General features: G+C 32.1%; 3 protein-coding genes and 1 non-coding gene across 4 annotated transcripts; 3 read left to right on the plus strand and 1 right to left on the minus strand.

Moving 5' to 3' along the window:
* Window positions 1–1033: 1033 nt before the first annotated feature.
* TRNAV-UAC (transfer RNA valine (anticodon UAC)) lies at window positions 1034–1106 on the minus strand. The gene has a single exon. It is a non-coding gene; the product is annotated as a tRNA-Val (tRNA).
* A 77-nt stretch (window positions 1107–1183) lies between these two features.
* On the plus strand, window positions 1184–5287 carry LOC118038483 (tetraspanin-19). The gene is made up of 6 exons (XM_035044856.2): window positions 1184–1555; window positions 2766–2865; window positions 3201–3281; window positions 3398–3502; window positions 3998–4183; window positions 5002–5287. Exons 1-6 carry the CDS (start codon window positions 1383–1385, stop codon window positions 5011–5013), a joined length of 657 nt encoding a protein of 218 aa, XP_034900747.1. The 5' UTR covers window positions 1184–1382; the 3' UTR covers window positions 5014–5287.
* A 7771-nt stretch (window positions 5288–13058) lies between these two features.
* LOC118038472 (expansin-B3) lies at window positions 13059–15663 on the plus strand. The gene is made up of 4 exons (XM_035044842.2): window positions 13059–13425; window positions 13782–14088; window positions 14264–14393; window positions 15122–15663. Exons 1-4 carry the CDS (start codon window positions 13272–13274, stop codon window positions 15317–15319), a joined length of 789 nt encoding a protein of 262 aa, XP_034900733.1. The 5' UTR covers window positions 13059–13271; the 3' UTR covers window positions 15320–15663.
* A 6204-nt stretch (window positions 15664–21867) lies between these two features.
* LOC118038514 (clathrin light chain 1) lies at window positions 21868–24608 on the plus strand. Its single transcript, XM_035044889.1, has 3 exons — window positions 21868–22226; window positions 23789–23942; window positions 24075–24608. Exons 1-3 carry the CDS (start codon window positions 21868–21870, stop codon window positions 24606–24608), a joined length of 1047 nt encoding a protein of 348 aa, XP_034900780.1.
* The last annotated feature ends 1630 nt before the right edge of the window (window positions 24609–26238 follow it).

Consider the following 26238-nt stretch of genomic DNA (forward strand, 5'->3'; position numbering starts at 1 on the left):
CTAAAACACATTCTATAAATGAACCAAATATAAAACTATATCAACCTAAATTCATATATAACAATAATTCATTGATGGAGCCACCGAGTTTCGCTGCTACTCTATCCCAGAACGGCTCAACTCATAGCAAAACTCATTCCTAAACTAAATTAATTATTGAGGTGTATAATTATTATATATCTCATTAGCAAAGGATGAAGAGAATATAAGAAGAAAGTGAAAGAACTGTCCGAAAAAAATCTAGAGAAAAAAAACTATTTTGGCATCCCTTCGTTGGAGACCAAAAAACAGTTGAAGACCAGTTATTTTAGCTATTACTTTAAGCTTTTTCTTTGGCTCTCATGTTGGAGATGCTTTGATTTTAACAGATTCAAACCGTGGGACCAAATTGTTATATGGTTGATAATTGAGCCATAGATAGCAAAATTCAATAGGCTGGGGACTGACTTGTGAAACCCATTTATAGTTGGGGGGCTGATTTGTAGTTATCCCTATTGAAGTGAATGGAGGCAACAATTTCTAAGAGCAATGAAAATGTACATTTGCTTCGTGAGAAAATGCATTATTAGTTTTTTTTTTTAGAATATAGCTATAGCGATCATGTTGGATATATGTTTATTATATTTGATTTTTACTGAAAGCTTTAAAAGATATATTTTTGTATATTATATAAATAGCTGTGAATCTAAAAAAATATATAATCACGTAAAATAACATATAATAATAATATAAAAAAATAAATTAAAATAAGAATCAAGAATTCTACAACAAAAATTAAATTGTTATAAAAATCAAAACTTAACTAGTTATATACTATACCTGTAGAGTTTTTTTTTTTTTTTTTTCCTAGCACATTTTCTTTCTTATTTAACTTTTATTTTGACTAAATATTTCAAAGCTTATCCTTTACAGCAGCCGCAAAAATGTAGAAATTGTAAAACAATTAGGAGAAAAGGAATAATAGCAAGGAATTCAACAGAAAATAATGTAGAAAAAGATCAACATATTATTGACTAGAAAATTAATTGAATAGTGTTGCTGCCCAGGATCGAACTGGGGACCTTTAGTGTGTAAGACTAACGTGATAACCACTACACCACAGCAACTTCTTATCTCAGATGCTCAAACAACAATATATCATGTGAATATTGTGAAATTCTTACATAACAAGTAACAAATGCCCTTTAAACACGGAAAAAACCGTCAACGGATCGAGGGTGAAACCTTGAAGACTAGGAGAACAATAATCATTTGATTCTTTGTGTGATTTAAGCCCTTGAGATTCTTAAAATCTTGGGCTTTCTGAGGTTATATTTTTTTTTAATTGGTGAAATTAGTCCATTTGGTTTGGGTTGAAGAAGTAATAATAAAGGAGGGAAAAAATGGCCAGTGTCATGAGGAGTTGCATACAATCAATATTAAAGTTATTGAATTGTGTGATAGGAATGGTTGGCCTAGCAATGATGTTGTATGCAGTTTGGCTTATCAGAGTGTGGCAAAGAGAAATTGGTGATTTTCCATTTTTTGATGATGACGACGACGACTTTAGTCCATGGTATGCATTTCTTTCTTGTTTTTGTGAAATTTTGGTTTGTAGGTTTTTTGTTTTATGTGTTTTTGGTTCATGGGTCAGCGTTAGAATTGTAAAAAGATGTTTTCTTTTGGTTATGGAATGTGGGTTTTGTTTGGTTGGTGAGGAAAGTATTTGAATTTTAGGATTGGTTTGTTTGATGTTCCTTTGGGTTTGGTATTTTATGTTTTAGTCTCGTTTGAATGTTTGATTAGTTGCTAAATTGGTTGATTTATTTTGTTTAATTGGATGATGCTTGGGTGGAGGGAAAGCTGGAAAAAGAGGAGCTTTAGAAAGTTGAGGACTGATTTTCTATTGTTTGAAAAGAGAGGAGCCTGGCTGTGATTTTCTCTTAATGCCATTACTTTTTAAGAGGGGGGAGGTGTGATTGGCCTAATTGGTTTTGCTTGTGGATGGAACATCATTGAGGCAGAAGTCTGTCAATAAATGCATCTTCTTTGCTTGCCTCTATTTTTTGAAGTGCACGTGTATTAAATTTGAAAAGGAAGTTTGCTTCTATCTAATATAGAGCGGGCTTCTGATATTTTGAAGTGGGCCAAATATCTTTATAACTTTTCGGTTTGTGATTCATGTGCATTTTCTATTTGCTTTTAACATTTTCATCAAGTTGCTGGACAACCAATGAAAAGGGTAGGAAATTGAAGTTTGGAAGATTTTGGTCATGCTATTTTGCTTGTGATAGCATGAAACTTGAGTCTCTTTGATTAAGTATTCAGTTTAATGGAGGTTTTTATTTCTCAGTTGCCAAATTGGTAATTCAATTTTTTGATTTACTACCTAACCTTTCCCATAATGCTATTAACAATCAAGAAGAGCTTTATTTTCATGGCTTCTATAGAGTTGTTACCAATTTTGTAATTCTACAGTTAAAGCCATGCTCTGGTTTGTATTGCAGGAGAATTAATAATGACAAAACTGTGTTATTAATGAAGCTGCTTCTTTGAATGGAGATAAACTAATTGAATTTGGTTGGTGTTTGATCATTGATTTGTGATGTTAGTTGAAACAAGAGGTATAAGGGGGCATGGGCTGTTTTCACTTTTGATTTTAAAGTAATAGTCTGTATGCGGCTGGTTAGAGCTTATTTAACTCATAGTCAGTAAATGAATGGTGTATGGTTGTTTGCTTCTTTCTTGCCTGATTATCTTTAAAGCAATGTATTCATAAAATGCAGGTTCATTTACACATTTCTTGGCCTAGGTGTGACTTTGTCCATGATCACATGCTTAGGTCATATTGCTGCTGAAACTGCAAATGGTTGCTGCCTTTATCTAGTATCCTTTCCTCGAAGCAGTTAAATAAGTATCTTCATTCCCTGCTTTATTAGTTTTTTTGTTTAATTATTCTAATAAATATTGGTTTATAGCCCCATGCATTACCTTTTAGCATCTGATCAGCATCATAATTTCAGTTTGATTTCGTTGAACTACCCATGTGGTTTAGTTATACCCATATTTCATCATGGTGAATAAGATTTTGAATTCGTACAATCAAATTCTGTTTTCAAAATTGTTGTTTACTTGAGAAGCACAACTTTGTTCATTCATGGAGCTTTAGTTTCTTAGAATGCATGCCCTTTTTGGCCAATTTTGACCTTAACAGGATTCAGTATATGTTGTTTGTATTCTTACTCCTCATGCTGGAGGCTGGAGTTACAGCTGATGTATTTTTAAACCGTGACTGGGAAGAGGTATGCTCCTATGACCAAAAACTCAATTTGATTATCACCTTATGGTTTTGTGGTTACAAGTTACCATAAGTCCTTACTGAGAATTTATATGGTTATTTTGCCCGAATTGGTGCCAGGACTTCCCAAAAGACCCAAGTGGGAGTTTTGATCAGTTCAAAGGTTTCATCGGATCAAGCTTTGAACTCTGCAAATGGATAGGCTTATCAATTGTGTCTGTGCAGGTCTCTCTCTCCCAGTCTCCTTCTTCCTCTTTCTCATTTTCCTTGCATCTCATTGACAAGGGAATTGGAGTGGGGTGTGATAATGAACTTATTTGAATAATTCAAAGCTTGTGAAATGTGGAAAACATTTGAGCATTACAAATAATTTCTTAACATGTAAGCTTGATTATAAACTAATTCTAGACCATCAATCAGTTCATGTTAGCATACCTGTTCGAAACCCACTGTTAGCTGTTCCAAGACTGCATCCCTTTGCTTGCCTTTGTGATGTGTATCCTCTTGATTCACATGCTATGTTTTTATTTGATTCACCTCTAACTCTATTCTGTTTAAGCTATTCCCTGCATGCCTCAAGTCTTGAATTTAAGCAGCAATAATGTGTTCCTATATTAAAAATGATAATTTAACTCTAGGTTTTACAAGTCTTGCTTTATTAATATTTTCTAGTATCCACATACTCAAAATTGTGAATGACCTGTGCCTTCAAATTTGCAGGGACTGTCTTTTCTAGTAGCAATGATACTCAAAGCTGTTGGGCCCCATCCATGTTATGACAGTGATGATGATTATGCTTCAGATAGGGTTCCACTCCTGAAGGATGTTGTTCACCCACCTCCTTATGTTGTTAACCCTGTCACTGGATCTAGAAATGATGCGTGGAGTATAAGGATTAACGAGAAGGTAGAGATGCTTAATTATTCTGGCATTCATGTTACTGTCAATCAAGAACTTCTCATATCCACAACCACCATTATGCACCATGCGCCCCACCCGCACACCTTTTGTCCCTCCAACTTAGTCCTTCTCTTATTCTTACTAGGATGGTCATTGGTCTGCATTGCAAACGAGAAAATCATCTCAGCAAACTTCGTTTAGTTATTAGCTTATATTGGCTATATACACTCATAGTTATCCTGCCATAACTCTATTGACTGGTAACTAGTAATACAAGTGGTGGTTGTGGTTACATAAAACCCTATTTATGTGTTCTGGCTGACCTCTGCTCTAGAAACTTTATTTGCCCCATCAAGTTTCCTTCAAATTTGCTAGCAGACCTTTTCAGCTCACCCTCCTTTTTTTTGTGTATCCAGTTGATGGGCTTGATCAAAAATTGATTTGAGATAATAGAAAACGTTAGTGCAAAATATATCTAAGTTAGCAATTTCCATGTTTTCTGGGTGACTTCTAGATATTGAATTTTCTGCTCAAAATCATATCCGGATAATTACTAGCTAGTTGAATATAATACATGGTCTAGCCGCTCTTGATCAAAATGGTGGCTGCATAATTATCTTTTATTCCTGAAGGTTCGCCATTAATCAGTCTGATCATCATTTGGAATCAAATCAATTTTTCCTTTTCCTTCTGCTGTTCTTAATGCTTACACACATGCTATGAGAAGAAAAGGAAAAATCCAAAGAACGAGTGGCTTGATGTTTTCATCAGCAACATCTCTATATCTATTTATATGATTTGTGTTCTTTCCGATCCTGAATCAGGCAAACAGGTGATAGCTTTCACAAGGACGGGAACTTGCATTTGGAAGATTGGAAGTGCAATGTCACAACGAGCTTATATCATCTGATGTCCAAGAGCTTGTACAAGTGCTGAAGCTTTCGAGAAGGAAGAAGCTCTGTGGATGTGCCGTCAGTACATACAGTATTTTGTCTACTTTTGTACCCAACCTTGTGCAATTAACACCATATAATGTAATAAAAATCTTAACCTTCAAGTGATGAATTCTTTGTTGTTTAATTAAAATCTGGTGTGCAGATCTTCCATGTATGTTGTTTATCCCAGTAATGAGCAATAGTGATAACATATCTATCTAGAGGTTACATCATCGGTAGGTTTCAAGCAGCCTTCATTTTCAATAATATTTATTCTCATTTTGCATCATCACCATCAAGAGTATGCGCATGATGTTTGCTGGTGCTGTCACACACTTCCGGGTACCTGAAAGAATTGGAAACTGATGTAGCAGCACTACAAACTGTGAGTTTATCATCTAATCAATTCTGGCTGACGCAACTGAACTTGAATAACAGGAATCAAATGGATATAAATTAAATTTTGGAAGAATGGATCAAACATAAACCTTAATCTGGGGTTTTATTGTTGAATAATTCTCTAAAATAGCTCTTAAGCAAATCTTTTGAAAAATAAAAATAACTAGAATTCTAATTCAAATAGAAAAATAGCATAAACCTGAAAATCGAGCTAAAATTAAAAATTAACCAAGAAAATAACAAGACTTGTAAGAAAAACTTCTAAATCTAATTTAAAAGCCTTTTCAACCTTATTTGATTATAACCTCCCGAAAAAAAAAATTTTGATTCAATGATTCAACAATTAAATCTAAAGTTGTGAGTTTTTTCATTAGATTGGTTACCTTTTCTCAAACCTGTTCATGTGAATCTCTCATGACTCATGTCACCGGCTCGCTGTTGCATACAAATTTGAAAAAGATATGTTAATTTACAAGTAATAAGGATGCATGTCAATTTTTTGGAACACCACGACCACTATTTGGCAATGGATTGCAGCTCAACTGATATTAATTTTTAAAAATAATAAAAAAATAAAATAATCAAGTCTTCCATATTTCAATAATAATCGTGTCTTTTCACGTCACGGTTCGATATTGATCGAGATAATTCATGCCAGTTCTTCAGTTGACAAGATATGAATATTGCCATCAATGCTCTTCTAATCCACTTGGTGAAGATGCATCCGAGTCCATGTTTTGTCTGATCAAATATGTCTAATGGAGCGTTCATGTCAAAGAGTCATGTGCCACTCATCAAAAAAAAAACTTCAACTTTAACCTAGAACACCCTGGCTCTAGCATGGAGCTCAAACAACCCAGAAGAAGCCTTCACAACTTCATCAAAACACAAGTGAAAACGCCAGAAAGTTGGAGGCATAAACAAAACGAAGAAATTAACCACAATATCAGGCTTTTCTCTTCCATGCCCTTTTTCCTCCCTTGATACTGCCTTTGCAAAAGCATGATCTGGGTGCTCATACTATGAACACTGTTCTATATCCATATCAATAAGTTAGTTGGATTCAATAAAATAATCAGCGACAGTTTGTGCTATAAGCTGAATGGATTTACAATATGAGATTTGCCCCAACTGTAGCTACTTTAACGACCAAGAAAATCATACTTTAATATTAAAACACAATCAAGGCGATCTCTTGTCAACTTCAAAATACTCCTTTATATCATGCTATCGTGTTATGCGTGTTTAATTAATTTATAGTATACTTTTTGCACATAACCACAATTAGGTAAGACCTCAAGGGCCACTTTAGGTTTTTACTTGAAGGTTTGATATTCTAATCATAGTTATTAAGTACGCCTAAGCTTGACAAGTTGATTATAGATGATTTAGGTTAGGTTTCTAAATATATCAAATAAAATATTAACTTGTTAAAGTTTATTAACATGACGTAATGGTTAGTGATTCATTTTATGTTTTACCTTGTCTAGTCTAGTATAAAATTTAATAAGGTTAACACTAAAAAAAAATATTAAAAAATAAAAATTATTGTTATTATTAACATTAGATGACTTGTTTACTGCATTGAAGTAATAATTCAACAAATTAGATTCTTTGTTGTAATCTTGGAAAGGATGGGATTGGAAAATAAAAGCATTTTTAGAATTATAATAGCGAAGGCAGTTTAAAAGTAATTTTTGCTTAGAAAAGTAGTTAAATAAAAAAAAATTATTTTTAATATCAACACATTAAAATAATATAAAAAAATATTTTAAATTAAAAAATTAAAAATTTTAAAAATACAATTTACATCATCTTTCCAAACATACCCTGCATAATTGTATAACCCAAAATCCATTGCACTATTCAACGAATTATTCAAGGAAGCGTGTACAAAGCTACTTCTTTTATCTCCTTTTTATGCAAGGCAATTGTTTATACAGGAATCATCTAAAGAGAGCTATGAAATGGTCAAAGAATGGTTTTTATTATAAAAGATTCATCAAATCTTCTTTTAAGAACACTAAACCCTTGATTCGATCGATGCACTGTTTTTGGGCTTCACACAATGCATAAATTCGGATTCCCACTTCCAACTTCTTAACAGGATTATCAATGATTAAATAGCGTATCATGAGAATTTAATCATGTGCCATCTAAAACAAGAAAATACAGAAGGAAAAGGTATTTAATGGTGATTATTAGTCATATGCATCATTGATTTTTTTAAAAAAATCATATGCTTAATGATTTTATAAACACCTTGACAATCAAGGATTAATTTTTTAGTGATAATTGAGAAGATGATGGAATTGTGATATATGCATTATGAGAATTACTGCAAACCATCTTAGTGAAAAGTTTTTTTTTTTTTTTTCACTTAAGTGGTGTCTTTTGAGATACGTTTGCCACAGCTTAGACCTAGTTCAAGATTTAAGTTCATGAAAACTCAAAATTATGTTAATTTCTTTTTTATGCAAAATGATCCCAATTTGAGATTTCCAGTAGAAGAGTAGTGACGCAGGCGGAAGCAATAGCACCACAAACACAGAAATTTAACGAGTAAAAAGAGTTACATATGTATATTCTTAATTTGTAATTTTATTTTTTTAAATTTAAGTATATGGTAAATGTCTCTTTAAGAAGTTTATAAGATTTAAAGTGAGCAAAACTACCTTTATTAGGAAACAACCTTAAATTCAAAAACCTTAAGGAAATTAAAGTAGAATCCAAAATAAAAATAATAAATTCAAAAAGTTTTAGAAAAATAACAAAAAAGTCCTATATAGTAACTTTTAGGCATAATTCTGAAAGATCCAATGATTCAAAAAACAACAAAGTTCTTTAAATAATAAAATTATTTATAAAATCACTTAGAAAAATTTAAACCCGATTTTTAAGATGGAATCTCTCGTTATCTCAGTTTTAAGATGCTAACCTAATTTAGGGGGGAACAAGTATCCTCTTAGGTCTAAATTTATCCCACTAGTTTATAAAAAGTGTCTATTATGCCATCCACATTGTCTAATTGGGTAATATTATTATATAATAGGGCATGTTTGAGAGTACTATGGTAAATGTTATTTTTAATGTGTTTTTTTTTTGTTTGGAAATGCATTAAAATAATATATTTTTTATTGTTAAAAAATTTATTTTTGACATCAACATATAAAAATAATCTAAAAACAAAAAATAATTAATTTAAAATAAAAAAAATTCAAAAAACACGGTTGGATTCATAATGCGTGTTGGTATAAATGTTAGTTACAACTTTGATTCAATTACAACTTTAAATATTGCTTTATGTTCTTAATATGTATGCTAGGAAACTATTTAATTTAATTTCATATATATAAGTACTTTACTTTGATTAATAAGTTGGCATGTTATTTTTAGTAATCATACTTTTAATTTAAACAAAACAAGTGCAATCTAAAAAATGTTAAAAAAAAAATCCTCTTATACATATATTTTTTGAGATGTTATAACTGACTTTAAAATTGATTGATAAAGAATTTAGTTTTGATGTGCAAAAGTCCTTACCGATAATATTTCTTTTATTATTAGAATGATCAATTTCTATCTCTCTATATTAGAATATAGTTTTTTTTACCGATAATATTACTCACTAATTACACATTTTTTATCTCTCTATGTTAACCAAACACTATCATAGAAACAAGAACTGCAAATATAATCTTTGGGGTTTTTTCTTTGCTTTAAAAATAACATAGAGAGTAACTTAAAAGAGTTTTAATTGTCATTTTTGACAAAGATAGAATTTTATTTTTAAAAAAAATTATTTAATTTATTAAAATTTGAACATAAAAAATTCTAAATTAATTTGTAGCAAAACAAAGCATATTTCTATAAATTAATTACACATAGAAGTATACCAATTACGACTCTTTCCAAATTTTACCTCGGTATATATGCTAATTAATGCGGTACTTTGTCTGATTCAATTAAAACTGCTTACATTGTATAAATAAACTCTATGTTATACTGTTAAAATAGATTATATGCTTGCTGAGTGTAAATCGCCTGCTATCAAGCTGTCACATGTGGACAGACAAGAATATTTATATAAATCTCTCTTTGAAATTTGTGGAGATGAAACTCTTCTAATTTTTTGTCGATAAATTTTGGAGTTTCCTTCGTAGTCAGATCATCGTCCAGAATTTTTGGGCATTGGATCAGTCACAGATTCTCATTGCTCCAAAGAACGAACAAAAAGGAAACATTTTTTTTAACTTTTGATTGAATCCTGCCTCTTGTAACCCCACTAGGCCACAATACCCTTTTTTTTATTTCTTATTCTTAGCAATTGTTGCATAATTCACTAATTTACCTGGTTAGTAAACTCGGCTAACAAGTATATCAATCTAGTTTTGACATCTATCTCAACTCAATAGTTTAAACTATTAAATGAAATTTTTAAAATATAATTTATATTATTTTATAACACGCATCATCAAATAAGGGTTTTTTAAGCTTGAAACATGCACAGATCAATATTATATTGTGTTTAATTTTTATCATATAAATAGAGATGATGGGGTTTAAACTCGTGACCACTTGGTCATTAAAATTTTTATATCATGTCAAATAATCATCCCATCCTAATTGCTTAAACTATTAAAAAAAATCTCAAGATATTATTTATATTATTATTTAATACTGGAACAGATTTTATAATAACTAATAAATAAAGATAACTTAATCAAAAATCTATATTGAATTGTAATTATGTCGACCTGCTCAATAATAGTTGATTTTTTTAAAAAAATTATTTTAATTTAAAAAAACTAAATCAATTCAAATTAATTATGAATCCATTAAATAGCATTTAATAACTATGTTAATTTGAAGGTTTCATTGGGAACAGCAAACATTATTGGTGGAATTAATGCCCTCGCAGTTTTTTTAGTTGATATGAGAAACATTAATAATGTAATTTGCAGGGTGCGTTTATAACCAACAAAATTGCAATTTAATTTTGTAGAGGAATTCGAGTCACGTCTCTTACATCATGAATTATTACAAAAATAATTGAAACTCTTTTATCGGGTCTGTCCCAAAATCCAACTGGGTGGTCCAATTTGCGAATAGACAAAGGAGCAAATGCTAGACAAAAAATTGCCTCCATGGGCCACAAAAAAGTTCAATTATTGGGGACTTTTGTGCCAGTTCTTCTCAAGTGCTTTTATGTTTATTCAGATTTTTGATAGGATCTTGCTTGGCAAAGGAAAAGCATCTCTTCATAGAGAAATTAATGCTATGCAATAATTTGTGTTTCCTGCATGTGAATTTACTTGAGTTTTCTATGAATAATAAAGGTATTTGGAAAGACTCCATCGGCACCTAGGCTACGTAAAGGCTAAAGCAAACCATTTTTTTGGAAAGAAATAACAATTATAGCAAGCCATGAATTGGACTGTCATCATAAATGTCTCAAATTTCCTATTTGGTAGGCTTTTATATGATTCCTTTTTTTAGGGATAGAGTCTGTTTGAAATTGTGATAGTAGTAATGATTTAAAGTATTTTTTATTTAGAAAATATATTAAAATAATATTATTATTTTTATTTTTTAAATTATTTTTAATATCATCATATTAAAACAGTTTAAAAATATAAAAAATTATTTTTAACAAAAATAATTTTAAATTTTAAAAAACAGAGCCTAAAGATATATTAGGGTACTTAGCTTTGAAAATTTTACGTCTTGCAATCTCAAATGAGATCACACTTTAATGTTTGAATCTTGATAGCTATCATGAGAGAACAATTTCTAATTTATCTCACTCTAGTTTTGTTATGTTTCTTAATATATTGAATGAAATAAAATTATATATTTTGATTGAAGATACTAAATAAAACTTATTTTATATAATAATTACTTTAAGAATTCATAATATTACCCTATAAAGAATTTTGAGTTTATTTGAATCCCTCTAAATTAAGTTGAGAAATTTACGATTTAGTGTTTTGTATACAGGTGTTAACGATGATGTTATTTTCAACTTTACAGCATCAAAATCATATCTAGTTTTTGGTTTAGATTTTAAAATGATTTTTTAAGGTGTGAATTCATTTTGAAAAAAACTCTCACGATCTTTTCTTATTTTCAATTACCTAAAAACGATGTATCTTATGAAATTCTCAATGACATGTAATTTCATCTATATACATGATTCAATTAGTGGGATTAATTATAGTTGTTAAATGGAAAAAGATATTGAAATAATATAATTCGGTTGACATAATTAATAACTGAACTGATATATATATATATATATATATATATATATATATATCTTTTTATATTATACTTTTTTACCTAAAAACGATGTATCTTATGAAATTCTCAATGACATATGATTCTTTTTATATTATAGTTTTTTATTAGTAAGTTGTAAAAAATATATTATCATTGTAATTTTTTCAGATTCAAGTATTTATTTATTTTTATTTAAAATAATACTATTAATTTGTATTCAAACTTAATGAATTGTTTTGAGATGAAGTGAATGTTTTTTTAATTTTTTTCATTCTATAATTGTTGTTAAGGACTAAAGTAAAAAAATCAAAAGAATTAATTTAATTGATATAACTTTCATTTTGATTTATTAAAAAAGAATAAACTAAATTAAATTGTGGAGTTTTTGAATGTTTGCTTATAATAATTTCACAAACTTTATTTCTAAAATTATTGTCGAGTTAATAAGAATTGCTTTCAATATTAAATTTAATTGATGATAAAAAACTGATTAGAGAGTTTTGTCTAATTAATTTACTTGTATTCTTATTGATTTTTCTTAGTTTTAAGGGATATCAAATTTATTTATTTGATATGAAATAATATTTATTTTAATTTTTTAATTTTTTATTTAAATTCCTTGTTTTTTTTTTAATATCTTGTAGAAAGATTTTTTAAAAAAATTCTTTGGTTCATCCTGTTTTTTTATATTTTACTATGAATTTATTTTGCTTGTAATACCAAAATTAGAATTATATTTTAGAAGTTGGACAAACAACCAACAACCAATAATTTTAATAACTTGATTAACTTAATTAAAGTGAATCCAAACTTTAAGAAAAAAAAACATTTAAAGAAAACTAAAACAATATTATATTAATAAAATAATTATCCTCTTCAAGTTTAAACACAAATACGTGCTACCTCTCATCGTCTCGACTCTCAAACTCCAAATATTATTACCGCGAGAATCAACGACTCCTCTTTTCATTTCCCTCTCACACTCACTCACACGTGCTCAACAAAAAAAAAATCATTTTAACGGTCGAAAAAGCAACTCCTTTTCATTTTCTTAATTGACTAAACTACCCCTACCAAGCATTTCAATCTCTTTCCAGCCGACACGTACGGTTATGCGGAATTAACGCCTTAACCGTCGGCGGGACCCGAAATCCCAGTGGCAATCCTGTAAATAACGCCAAAACCAATATACCACACTGTCATGAAAAAAAAAAAAAAACAAGAAGCCTCAGTTTTGTTCTTCTATATAACAACCTGACACAGAGAACTCAGCTGAGCAACACCACCACTTGAGTACATAGCGAGTGAAAAACTGTCGGCAAAGGTTGTAAAAAAACTGTTTCTTTAACTGTTTTTCTTGGGTTCTCCGCCTGGAAAGTGACATTGTAAAGTATAGATAGTGGTGGTTGCGGTGGTGATTGGTGGCGCCGCCTGTTTGTTAGAGAGACCACTTGGTGCGAAGACCCTTTTGGCTCACAATGCAGCTCTTAGGGTTATATGTTGTGGTGTTCTTAAAGTGCTTTTTGGGTGTCTTTGGGCAGCAAGTTCATCCTCAACATAATGTGGCTGACTTACACTGGAAACCGGCTACTGCCACCTGGTATGGCAGTCCTGACGGTGATGGTAGTGACGGTGGGTGTTCACTTTATGAACTCACTATTGTATTTCCAATTTTGTAATTTTTGGTGCAACATAATTTTTTTATCTTAGATCTCGTTTTCTTTGTTTTCATGGTCAAACTCGGTGAGTTGACTCACAATTTGCCTCGTCCACTAGCCTTGGTAAAAGTTAACGGGGAAAGTAATTTCTTACTTTTTCTTGTTTATTTATTTATTTATTGGTGATAAAGAAACCATGTACTCTGTCTTGTACAGAGATGGCGCGTATACTTTAGCTTAGCAATTTTGGCACCATGTTTCTTAAGTTCTCGCATTCCCAAAACCTAAATTTGCATCCTTGAAGTATGTGACAACATGTAATGTGTGCAGGAGGGGCATGTGGGTACGGGTCATTAGTGGATGTGAAGCCATTCAGGGCCAGAGTTGGTGCAGTGAGCCCAGTACTCTTCAAGAATGGTGAAGGATGTGGGGCATGTTACAAAGTTAGGTGCCTAGACAAGAGCATATGCTCAAGGAGGGCAGTGACCATAATTGTTACAGATGAGTGTCCAGGTGGGTATTGTTCCAATGGCAACACTCACTTTGACCTCAGTGGTGCAGCCTTTGGTCGCATGGCTATTTCCGGTGAGAATGGTCAGCTCAGGAACCGAGGTGAAATCCCGGTCATTTATCGCAGGTATGGAGGAGGGCTCGTGTTTTATATGTGTGTACTGTTTGTGGTTAATCGTTTTCTTCTCCCTTTCTAGTTTAACTGCCTGTGTTTGTCATGTTTATTTTGTCACTTCTCTTAATCATTTTGGTTTTTCTCTTTACTCTTTCTATTTCAAAATGACACAAAACCCTTTTTGTAGGACCCCATGCAAGTACCCAGGGAAGAACATTGCCTTCCATGTCAATGAAGGCTCAACAGATTATTGGCTATCCCTTCTAGTAGAGTTTGAAGATGGTGACGGTGATGTTGGATCGATGCATATAAGAGAAGTAAGCGATCTTCTTCCTTAATTTCTGTTTTTATTCATTACATTTTGGACTTTAGGCTCCGGAATCTTGGCCGCCATGTCTAACTTTGTAGTGTGCATATAAGAGAAGTAAGCGATCTTCTTCCTTAATTTCTGTTGTTATTCATTACATTTTGGACTTTAGGCTCCGGAATCTTGGCCATGTCTAACTCTGTAGTGCAGAGTGAGATGCCATTTACTTCATGCGTCATGACTCGATAAAGTGCAAATAATCTATCCATCTTTAGGCGTGTTGGTGCGCGCTACAGAGCATCTTCGAAAGTGTTCGCGTTCACTTTTAAATAAAAAGAAGTGCCTAAACGTGCTAAATTACATAATCAAAGTAGTGCCCGTCTCATGAAAAGCAAGGGTATTGCTAATTTTAGACCTTGTAGTCAAGTGGCATGGTCCAACATCACCCTATCTAGTTCTGCTTGTGAATGGAGCCAATGCGCCCAGTGATCCCAAAAGCACTCTGTTTTTCCTGCTTGGTTTTTTATCTGTTCTGTTCCACTATTTTCTTGACTCGTTGCGTGTGATAAATGGGCCACTCTCTGAAACTCAAGAATCTGAAAGGGAAAATCTGAGGACTTTGTGGATTCTAGTTTCTGAAAAGAGATCTAGAGATAAAGAAGGAAAAAGGGTATAAATCTCTGTATTCAAATAGAATTTCTATGCTTGTCTCACATGATTTTACATCTCTATTGACAGGCAGGAGGCACTGAGTGGCTAGAGATGAATCACGTATGGGGTGCAACTTGGTGTATTGTTAGGGGACCCTTGAAAGGACCGTTCTCCGTGAAATTAACAACACTGTCAACAGGAAGAACACTGTCTGCAAGAGAAGTGATTCCAAGAAATTGGGCTCCAAAAGCTACTTACACCTCCAGGCTCAATTTCTTCCATTAATATGGCAAGGCTCCATGCTTTTCTCGGTGTGAATCCAATGAGAGGAACAAGCCCATTTTTATGACTGGAAATCGTGCCTTGTTCCCTTGACAGAAAAGTAGCCGTTGACTGGCGTGGTGAAATATTTTTTTTAAGGAAAAGTAGCCGTTGGATTGCGTAATGGCATCCAAAGCCCTTTTCTTTTTCTTTTTCTTTTTCTTTTGTGTCTACTTTTGTTGTGTGTTTTAATTTAGATCATCAATGTAGCCCTCTCCAAAGGAGAGAGAGCGTCTAATATCTATTTTATGTTTGTGTAAGTTTTTAGGCCCTTTGGGTCATCAATGAATTTGGACCGTTGAATATTAGAGATTAGAGCTTGCTTGTGGGACCTTGTTCATCATTTATTCACTACCAATTCATTGTTTGTCAGTACCTTTTATCGAACAAAAAATAATTTGTTGCATAAGTGAATGCCTGTTCATGTACTGAAGAGATCGTTATTATTTTCATTACAAAATCCTTCAGTTTTCATGAAAGAAAGAGATGCAAAAAATTTAGTTACATAATCTTAAATAAGTTTATTAACAAAACCATCTATATAAGATAACTGTACATGCAGGGGTAAAGCACTTACATATTTAGGGGGTAAAGCACTTACCAAAATTTTGAAAAAAACAAAATTTATTTAAAATGAATTTTTTATGTATATTTTCAGATCATTTTAATATTTTAATTGTTAAAAATAATTTTTAAAATATAAAAAATATATATTAAATAAGTTTATCAACAAAACCAACTATAATGATAAGATAACTGTATGTGTAGGAGTAAAGCACTTACATATGAACTTGTATGTTTAGGGGTAAAGCACTTACCAAATTTTGAAAAAAAAAAAATGTTTAAAATGATTTTTTTTTTATTTTCAGATCATGTATTAATTGTCAAAAATAATTTTTAAAAAATAAAAAATATATATTTTAATATATTTTTAAATAAAAAAAATATTTTCAACCACCAGTAAAATCAAAATCTCAAACATACTCTTACTTTATTTACATCCACTAACAAAAACTAGAATAAAAAGTTGAAATTAATTGTAAATCAAAATAGTTAATCGAGTTGGAAAAGTGTTTAATGACTAAAACCATTAAAGAAGCAGTAGATCAAGTATCTAGAAGTCTTGATTATAAAAAATTAAAATTAAAATTAACCAATAAAATTTAAATGCACACACAACTAGAAAAATAATGAGAAATTAGAGATTAAACAAGTATTAATGTGTGTATCAATGAAAAAATAGCTTTGTTTATATTAGAATTTAATAAATCTTTTTATCTAATACAAATACATGTACATGATTATAATTACTAAAATAAATAGAATTCAAACTCTATAATTATATATAAAAAAGATATTATTGAAAAAGATAATCAATCCTACATATTCAATTTCAGCCAAAAAAAAAAATTCTTCCTATATGCTAAGGATTCAGGGTCTAGAATCCCGGGTTTTTTTTTTATTATTATTAAATGTAGTTATAACTTCATCACAAGTTGAGTTCTAATAACATATAATTGGAAGACAGTTTTTTTTTTTTTTTTTTTTTGAAAATTACAGTTTCTCTGTCAAAATCTTGAAGGTGTTCGCTTGGAAAATTACTGGATTTGTTATTCTCAAGTATGAATCTATATATAAAACTCTTTTAATGAATTTACAAGTCTCAATACATAATTAATTTTTGGTCAAGGATGATTTGAAAAATCGCTTACCTGTTAAAGGGAAGCTGTTGTTGATAAATGATATCTTCGTGTGTTAGAGCATGTGAATGCAAGAAAATCTAAAAGAATCCAATGGATCGGAGAAATCTTCAAACTTCAATAACATTAATGTTTGTTGTCCTCATATATCTTGTATATATGAGGTTGGAGGTGTTCCACGACCTAGCTATGAACGTGTATCAGAGCGAGGCAAAATAAATAAATAAATAAAATAAAAAATATATATATATATAGACACACATTAAACTCACTCACATGCACGCTGCTTGCTATAGATTTATAGCAACTAACATACATAGCTTGGTGGGTTGTGGACTTATGGCGTGTGGTGACAAATAAAATTGCGAATGCTCCATGTGGAAGAAGGCCCCCCCCAGCAGCTGATTGCAACTTGTGAAAGGATATATTTTCATATTTATGATTCGCTCAAATATTATAAAGGCGTACGTGTCTTCATTTATTTGATTTTTTTCTATTATAATAGTAAGGAATGTCTCCTTTTGTAAATCTCTGCCTTGGAGATTTGTAGATCTATAGTATCTTAATTACCAAGAGATCAATGCAGAAAACGTTGTTAAAGATTGGTAAAAAAGAAGAAGAAAGATTTTGACTCGTTGTAACTCAGTTGGCAAAGGTGGCTAGCTATGGCTACTTTGGCATTTACCTCCCTTTGGGTTCTTGGTTATTTAATCTGTCGATCAACCCATTAATTATAAAAAATTATGTGTGTTCTTGGTAACACCCTCTATTTTTATTTTAAATAATATAAATATTTGAATCAATTTGCATTTATGTACTTATCTCAACTATCTTATATGTTCTTTTATTATCTTCATCATAAATTCTTGGTAACACTCTTTTACCCTTACTATTTCTAGCTTCATGTCAAATTGGTAGCAAGATCTATTTCAATGTACTCACGGTAGAAAGTTATTGAGATTAATTCTTTATGTGGGCTTAATAATGGAAAACATTGTGTTAGAAGCGCAAGTGATTGCATGCATGCCTCCAATTAGTCTACAACTATTTTTTTTTTTCTAAACAAGACAAATCACCAATCCTAACCTCTAATTAAATAAATTTGGAAGAATCAAATTGGAAAAAAAAAAAAACTGAAAAAAAAAAAAAAGGACGAAATAAGAGAGAGGAGGAAACACTGTGCCCTCTGATTCACTTAGCACTCTCAGTTTTTTTATTTAATAAAGATTATTTTTGCTGGCCACTTAATAACCCAAACCCAAATTTCCTCATGATCTATCTCTATCAAGAAAGGCTACCCTAAGTCCTAACTTCCTTTGAGCGAGGGAACTAGGCAGCACTGGACCCCGGGCAGGGACCCCTTTTCTTTTGCTCTATTGATAACACGTAAATGTTTTATAGTGCAATAATAGATGTGGTTAAAATATTTTTTATGTAGAAAATATATTAAAATAATATTTTTTGAGTTTTAAAAAGTTAATTTTAACATTAAATCCATCAAATAATCTAAAAATATAAATAAATTAATTATTTTAAAAAAAATCTTTTCAGAAAATACGGTATTAATTTTATGAGTATATTTCTGCTTGGCAACGAGTTATCCTCATTAACATCAACCTTCTCAAGGACTTCAATTACATAATATATCAGGTTTCAAAATTGAAGAACAGATCTAGCTAGATAAATTTGGAAAAAATTGCTTGTTTGCTCCAAGAAAACAAGTTCAAAATATTCCGTAACTGATCAGCATGGACATATACAAGTCTATCAGTTCAGGGAATGAAAAACACCACCAGAAACGCAGCAACTAACAATATATACAATAAAAAGAAGAAGAACGTACAACAATTTCTTCCCAGAAGTAATTAAACTAAACGTAACGATTCTCTATATGCTCTATGAATAGCTACTCGTCAACCCAAAAAGAAAGAACTTGTTCGTGATAATTCGAAACCCTTCGTTAAGCAAACTTTCCAAACGAGCATGCTTGAAAAGGATGAACTGAAAAGGTTCGTAACTTCATAAATACAAACCTCCAAACATAGCATCAAGCACTATATATGGCGAAAATGTATGATGCCAAAGGGTTTACAATGCTGATTTGGTTAGCTACAACATCAAGCATTAGTTAAATTGATTGAAGCACATTACTGTCATGTCATGGAACCGCAACTTTATGATGGCCTGTCATGTGGAGCCAAATTAAACAATCCACCAGCAATGTTCATAACCAGTAAGCAAGCACAGAGGAGCTTGTTATTCAAGGGGGCAATAATTCGAGCAAATCATAGCATTATTTAAAGGATTAAGGAGTAGACAAGTGTTGCATCCTCACTAATCAGCCATTAAAAGCCAGTCCTCGCTATGATGATTGTGTTAGTTGCTGTCATAATAGCACCAAAATGCAAATTCCTGTGCTACCACACATTATATGCAAGACATGTTTAGCCAAAAATCTAAAAAAACAGAGAGTTTTCCTGCTAAAATAATTCTATCTCAAATGAGTTGATACACCATGTCTTTCTAACGCCCACAGATCTGCCTTGAAGATTGCTTTGTAGACATGCAAGACACTCTCCAAATTTATGACCTTTGGAGATCTTAGTACGAACAAAAGTTTTTCCATTGTAAATTCGTACAGAGCTATTGACAGATTCTGGCAAAAGAGTCGATCTTCGTGACCAGATTTTTCTGTTTGAAAGGTTCTATTTCTTCTGCTTCGGACAAAACAGGAAAGCATCAATAAAAGGTTGTTCAGATGCAAGACCTGAAACATAGATGACAAAGTCAATAAAAAAGCATTCATAATGCAAAATACACATCAGCATTTAGAATCCAAAGCAACAATCATTCATCGCTACCTCGAACAAAAAGGTTTTTTGATGGAATGCAGCGAAAAGAGCTCGTAGAAGCCATTGAAACTTGCCCATTCTGCGAAATGCTCTGCCTAAACCACGATAACTCCAAACATTAACAGCATTCAACCTGGATGAACTAGAAAACATTTATCAATATGCAATCAAGCTATGAAAATTCCAAAGCAACTTTCAAAATTCCAAAATCAAACAGGGGCCATTTTCCCGATACCTCCTCTAATAAGATATCGTATAACTACACTTGTTTGTCAAAATCTCAAACTTGAAAATAATTGATGAGCGAAACACGGACGTTGTGCTAATACGATGTACTGGGTTATCCACGAATCGAACTAGAAGAAACAGAGGATAGATTCCGGAGGATCTGCATAAGTTCATAGTAAGAACTGTTTAATAAACATCTCACCAGGGTGGTCTCTCGAAAGCTTGATCTACCTCTCCAAATTGACTCGGATAGTAATTTAGGTAATGCTTCATCATTAGCATGCTTTTCTGCTACAGCCCCTAGTGCACAAACACCAGCTCGCCCACATATAAACCTTACATTCCTATTTTATCAAACACACTCAACATCACCGAAAGTCAGAATCCACCCCCTTCATTTTAGTAGCTTCAGATTTGCAGATTGCACAAGGTTCTAATCAAAACCCAAAACCATATCCAGTTGGATCATACCATAAATTGAATCACAAAGTAACAAACCATACATTGAAGCAAAACGTTTATGGATTATCAAATATATTTATTGATCATAGCACAACTGTTAAGTAACTTTTTGAATCTCGCGTAGTTTTTTTCCTCTAAAAAACCATGAATTTATTATAATTTCACCGATCAAGTGATTAGACTGATAATGGTGTTTCTTTATGTACTAAAATCTCTTACGTGACTTTTTCACAATTCAAATGATTCATCTTAATGATTTTAATCGGGAGTTTCATATGAAAAATCATATGACTATTTAACAATTTTGTTTACTGAAATTAATTTAAGAATTTGTTTACGAATTTAGGATGTGTTGAGGATTTGATGAAAAATCTAATTTAGATAATAATCTTTATAGTTTGGAGATTTACCATTTTTTATATAGTTGATTGTAATATAGATCTCAGTTATAATATGGAAGTTGTACGTGTCTATATTTATCCAAGATTTACTAAAAACTCTTATAATTAGTCACCGATGGTATGATGCACTAGTTCATGGCTTGAAAAGGAGAATTCCCTTTTCAATGCTCACAATATTATGTCAAGTTATTTAGGAAATAAATTGAATATTTAAAATCAAGAATTTGATGGTAATTAAAAAGAGAAAGAGAAAATATTCTTGGATGTTATTCATGTGTCATGAGTTATTCTTTATGATGGTGTCTCTTTCATTTTTACTTTTTTTAAAAAAAAATTCATACTTGATATTTAAGAAATATTGACTTAAACCAAAACTGAAGAATTAAATTTAATTTAAAGGTGATAGTATTAAATGTTTTATAATATCATCATATTCCAATTAATGATTGGGAATTAAAAAAGAGTTTGTCATAATCGAAAAGCTTTTTTATGGTGTTTATACTTTGGTTACGTGATAATTAATTTTATTAACATTGAAACCATGATAAATTATTTAACAAAATCTTTACAAATTCTTAAATAACTTACCGGTTAGTCTACATTAAAATTAAAATCTTATTTTGTCAAAATATTTATTATACCAAAAGATTTGGGCAGAATGTGTAATTTCTTATACCTGAGGAGCTTTAAGTTAATTTACTCTTACAGAACATCAAGACACCTGGGGGAATCTTTGACCCAGCTTAACAGATCCGAACACAACGTTAACTGCCATAACGACCACCTAGGAAAAGCAGAGAGGAAAATCTCCAAATAATCTCCATTAGCCCAAAATATTAGAGACAAAAAATTGCATCAAATCATCAACCATGTCATCCTCTTTTGATTCATTCATCCCTGAAGGAGATCAAAATGACCCCACAGTGCTGCATGTCCAACACGATCATGTGTCACCTACCTCCCACCCTTTTGTTGATGATGGCTTCACAGGTGATGACTCGTCATTCCCTGGAGAAACGCCAATATTGCCACAAGAAAATTTCTCCAATGACAACATGCATTCTTCTGAGGGGTATGGGTTTGGTTTACCTTCTCCAAGTACTGAATTTGCCTCACCCTTTGAGACTGATGGTGGTGGTGGTGATGGTGTTTTTGCTTCTGAGGGGCCAATTCTGCCTGAACCCGGTGAAATGCAGGAGTTAGGAGTCAAATTCCGTGAGTGGCGCAGGTGAGTTTTTATTTTTGTTTGTGGAAACAAGTTAAATTTGTTTTCTTGAATGGATCTTGGTTCGAGTCTTGTACATTTGGAATTTACAATGGGGTGATTTATTTATGCATGATCATGATGAGATCTAGGATCACCAATACGGCCATTTTAGCAAAGGGTTCTTATCATTATAATGAAGCTGAAAAGTATTGATGTGATAGCAAATTTATAGAAAGACAAGCCTCAATCTCGTAACTTTGGGAAGATCTCATTCTATGTTTTTACTTATTGGTATATAATATATACATCAACTGACATAAGAATTGGTCTTTGGAGACCATGAAAAGGAAAATGTGATGTTGATGGGAGCCTAAGCCTTCTGTTTTTGGAAGCAGTAAAGCATCTGTTTTGTCTTAATTGATTTATAGTTGGCACCTTCATCATCATATGATCATTGTCCTTCTTGATTTATGTTTTTGGAGGCTAGCTGATATAACATTTCTTATTATAGCACCCATATCGAATAAGAATCTGTATCCTTTATAGTACAGTGAGGTTGAATAGTCAGCCTATGTTTTGCCAGAATTTCCCCAAATAGGTTCGAAACGGTTTCTTGCTAGCATTAGTAATCAAGGTCAGCCTTCATTAGCCTCCACTGGTAATTAACACCCCCTCCCCGAGGCTGACGGATTGCCTAAAGAAGTAACTTTTTTTTGGAGTTTTAGAAATAAATAGAAAAGATGGAAGTGTGCAAGCCAGTTCTCTAATAAATGCAACTGCTACTGCATTATCTCATTCTTTTTGGAGCAGGCGCATGTTTACTAAGTTGGTGTTTTTGTCGGTTAATTAATTGTGAAATATAAGAACGAAGCTGGCAAGCAAAGATTAGCAGCAAAACTAAATGTCCTGTGCTAATGTTTAATATTTTTGAATGGAGTTCATTTTTGTGGCTACCAAGTTTAGAAGTTGAGGGTTGTGAAATCAAAGTTGTGATTCTAACGAATTTTAATTAATGGTTGGAAGTTTAAAGGAGTTTATTTTAGAAAACACCTCTCTTCTGATTGCTTTTAAAATAATATGACAAAACTTGCTTGATATGAAGCAATGGAGTACTAAAACCTCTTTGATTTTACACGCCGCTGTTTTTGCGTTACACCATACTTGAACTGCACCACGGCTAATTCAAAATCTTAATGTCTGAAAGGGCTTCTAATCGTTATAGTTTCATCAGAATGCTGAAATCTTTCAGACTAATGTCTCTCTCTCTCTCTCTCGATCATCTATCATGTATTTCACTAATGGTGTTTCTGACATCATTGAGATTTTCTCAGCCATCTGTTATGATCCATTCTAATGAAAAGAAACTTAGAAAATAGAACAGACTAAAAGTTGCTGCAGCAGGCTAGCTTAATTTCTTTGATAAGGTGCATTATCAGTGCAGACTCGAATGGTTTTTGTTTTGCCTGATCGCATGCATATATGATGGAAGTTCTTTGGGGATGAGCAAGGCACCAAACCTATGGATGGATAAAAGTTTTACATTTTCGGCGTGCTGAAACAGATTTGACATTCATCTTTTGCAGGCAAAATGCCCTCCATTTAGAGGAAAAGGAGAAAAGAGAGAAGGAGATGAGAAACCAGATCATCAATGAAGCTGAAGAGTATATACGAGCTTTTTATGAGAAGAGGCAGCAGAATTGCGAAACTAACAAAGCTCAGAACAGAGAAAGAGAGAAGGTAAAATCTCTGAAAAGCCACTTTTCCTTATCTCCTCCCTATCTTTTTGGAAGCGGGTATGAGCTCTCAAGTTTTTCCGCATTCCTTCCATCTTTATTATGAAGTAAATAAAAGAATGCGTTTTTTCTGCAGCTGTACTTGGCCAATCAAGAGAAGTTCCATAAAGAGGCAGACAAACATTACTGGAAAGCCATTGCGGAGATCATTCCTCGAGAGGTGCCGAACATTAAAAGGAGAGGGGGTAAGAAAGAAGATGATAAGAAACCTTCCATTATGGTAATTCAGGGTCCAAAGCCTGGAAAACCCACTGATCTTTCAAGGACGAGACAGCTTTTCTTGAAGCTGAAACAGAACCCTCCACCTCACATGATGCCTCCCCCTCCCACACCTGCCAAAGATGGAAAGGATGCAAAGGATGGGAAGGATGCAAAGGGTGAAAATGAAGGGAAAGATGCCAAGAATGAGAAAACTCCCGAACCAACATCTGCTACTGCAGCTGCAGCTGCAGCTGCTGATGGAAACAAGCCTGCTTCACCCTGTAAAGACATTGCCAAAAGTAGTTCATTTGACTTGTCGAAATTAGATGTTCTTGCTGCAGCTGCTGTCGAAGGTGAGCAAGCTGCTGAAGGTGAGCAATCTGCAGAAGGTGAGCAAGCCACTGCTTAGTGATGGTTCCTATTATTCATACCATCATTTCCTATTCTACTTGTAAGGTCTCAACTTGACCATTCGTTATGCAAACTGCGAATAAGTTCAGCTCTCTATAGATGTTATCGAGCTTCCTTCATGAACTGTGGAGAGCTTTCTTCCTAACTATAGGATGTTCTAGGGCTTCACTTGCAAAAGATTTCTGTTAATTCCAATTTTTTTCCAGATTCATTGTTTAGCTAAATCTTCTCTCGTGCTTTGCTTCTGACTGTGATGTCTATGGACGTACCCTTTAAGCATATTTATATGTTCTACTACACCTATGCTAGCAAGAAAGCCACAAGTTGTTATGATAATTATGCATCCTAAAATTTGTGTGCATTATTAGGGTTTTTTGAAGAGGAAATTCAACCTTGATTGATTTGCAAGCTAGACGAGGATGTACTCCTTATTGCCCGAACTTAATCTATTTCATGTAATTTTTCTTTGGGAAAATTTATTTTTTCCCTTGGAGATTTATCAAAATGTTCCACTTCTCTATATTTTTAGAAACCTCTTGATTTTACCCTTGAAGATTTATAACCAAAACATTATAAAAGCAGGAGCAATGTCTCTGCAAAACAGAGTATGTTTTTATATTATTGTAAAAACATTTTTTTAAAGTGTTTTTACTTTTAAAATATATTAAAATAATTTTTTAAAATTATTTACATCAATATATTAAAATTATCAAAAATACTAATAGACTATCAATTTAATATTTCTTTAAGATAAACAAACTTTCAAAATACTTCTAAAAAAAAAAAAAACAATGCTTAAATAACAACTTATTAATTGATTCTGAAGTTTGTTTGCGTTTTTAACGTTTTTTTTTTTTTTTTTGTATAAAATATTATAAGAACAGGAGGGTAAAAAAACGCGAAAAAAAAAAAAGTGAGAATGTTTTTGGTTATTTTAGTTATAATGGTTGAAAATGATACTATTTAAGAATTATAGGGGTATCATTGAGAGGTTTGGAATGATAGCAGTAGAAGTGGAACATGGATGAATTTATAAGGGTAAAATTATAATTTACCATTTTATTTTTTATTAAAGTCTTTTTTTCTCTCTCTTTTTGAGAGAAGTCATTTTGAACTTCGAATTTATAATTCTCATAAATTAAGTTTATTTATGGGCCAAGCGTGAAAATCATGGACCATGTTTGATTAAAATGGGCCAGGTCTGCAGTATAAAAAGTTTGGTCCAATGATGAAAGCCCATGGATCATTATAAGATTAAAAAGAGCCACTTAAGACAAGGAAATAAGGCAGAACCTGATGAAGGAACGACAAGAACAAAAACACAAAAGGCAGAGAGCTTTTTGCTGATGCATGACATCTGATTGATGCAATGGAAAATCTGGGAAGCTTAAAGAAAAATGAGGATTGTTTACAGAACTATTTTTCAAAGGGTTGCAGCCTAATTTCAAATGTACAGTACAATAAGATTGTTAGATGAAGCATAGAAAGCTTTCTGATATATGGAAGAGAGGATGGCTGCTCTCCGAATGGATGTTCTTATAATGTTATTATCCGAGGATTTCTCCAGCACAAGAACACAGCAAAAGGTTATGTAAATTTTTGAATGCTCGATGCTGTTGATTCATGTT

The sequence above is a fragment of the Populus alba genome, chromosome 19 (genome assembly GCF_005239225.2).
Source record: "Populus alba chromosome 19, ASM523922v2, whole genome shotgun sequence".
NCBI lineage: Eukaryota > Viridiplantae > Streptophyta > Magnoliopsida > Malpighiales > Salicaceae > Populus > Populus alba.

What these genes read in the sequence shown, in the direction of transcription:
- LOC118038483 (XM_035044856.2), top strand. Translation starts at nt 1,383, where the DNA reads ATGGCCAGTGTCATGAGGAGTTGCATACAATCAATATTAAAGTTATTG. An exon ending in GACGACGACTTTAGTCCATG is followed by an intron (nt 1,556 to 2,765) that starts GTATGCATTTCT and finishes CATAAAATGCAG; the next exon opens with GTTCATTTACACATTTCTTG. An exon ending in TAAACCGTGACTGGGAAGAG is followed by an intron (nt 3,282 to 3,397) that starts GTATGCTCCTAT and finishes AATTGGTGCCAG; the next exon opens with GACTTCCCAAAAGACCCAAG.
- LOC118038472 (XM_035044842.2), top strand. Translation starts at nt 13,272, where the DNA reads ATGCAGCTCTTAGGGTTATATGTTGTGGTGTTCTTAAAGTGCTTTTTG. An exon ending in TGACGGTGATGGTAGTGACG is followed by an intron (nt 13,426 to 13,781) that starts GTGGGTGTTCAC and finishes TAATGTGTGCAG; the next exon opens with GAGGGGCATGTGGGTACGGG. An exon ending in GATCGATGCATATAAGAGAA is followed by an intron (nt 14,394 to 15,121) that starts GTAAGCGATCTT and finishes CTCTATTGACAG; the next exon opens with GCAGGAGGCACTGAGTGGCT.
- LOC118038514 (XM_035044889.1), top strand. Translation starts at nt 21,868, where the DNA reads ATGTCATCCTCTTTTGATTCATTCATCCCTGAAGGAGATCAAAATGAC. An exon ending in AAATTCCGTGAGTGGCGCAG is followed by an intron (nt 22,227 to 23,788) that starts GTGAGTTTTTAT and finishes CATCTTTTGCAG; the next exon opens with GCAAAATGCCCTCCATTTAG. An exon ending in AGAACAGAGAAAGAGAGAAG is followed by an intron (nt 23,943 to 24,074) that starts GTAAAATCTCTG and finishes TTTTTTCTGCAG; the next exon opens with CTGTACTTGGCCAATCAAGA.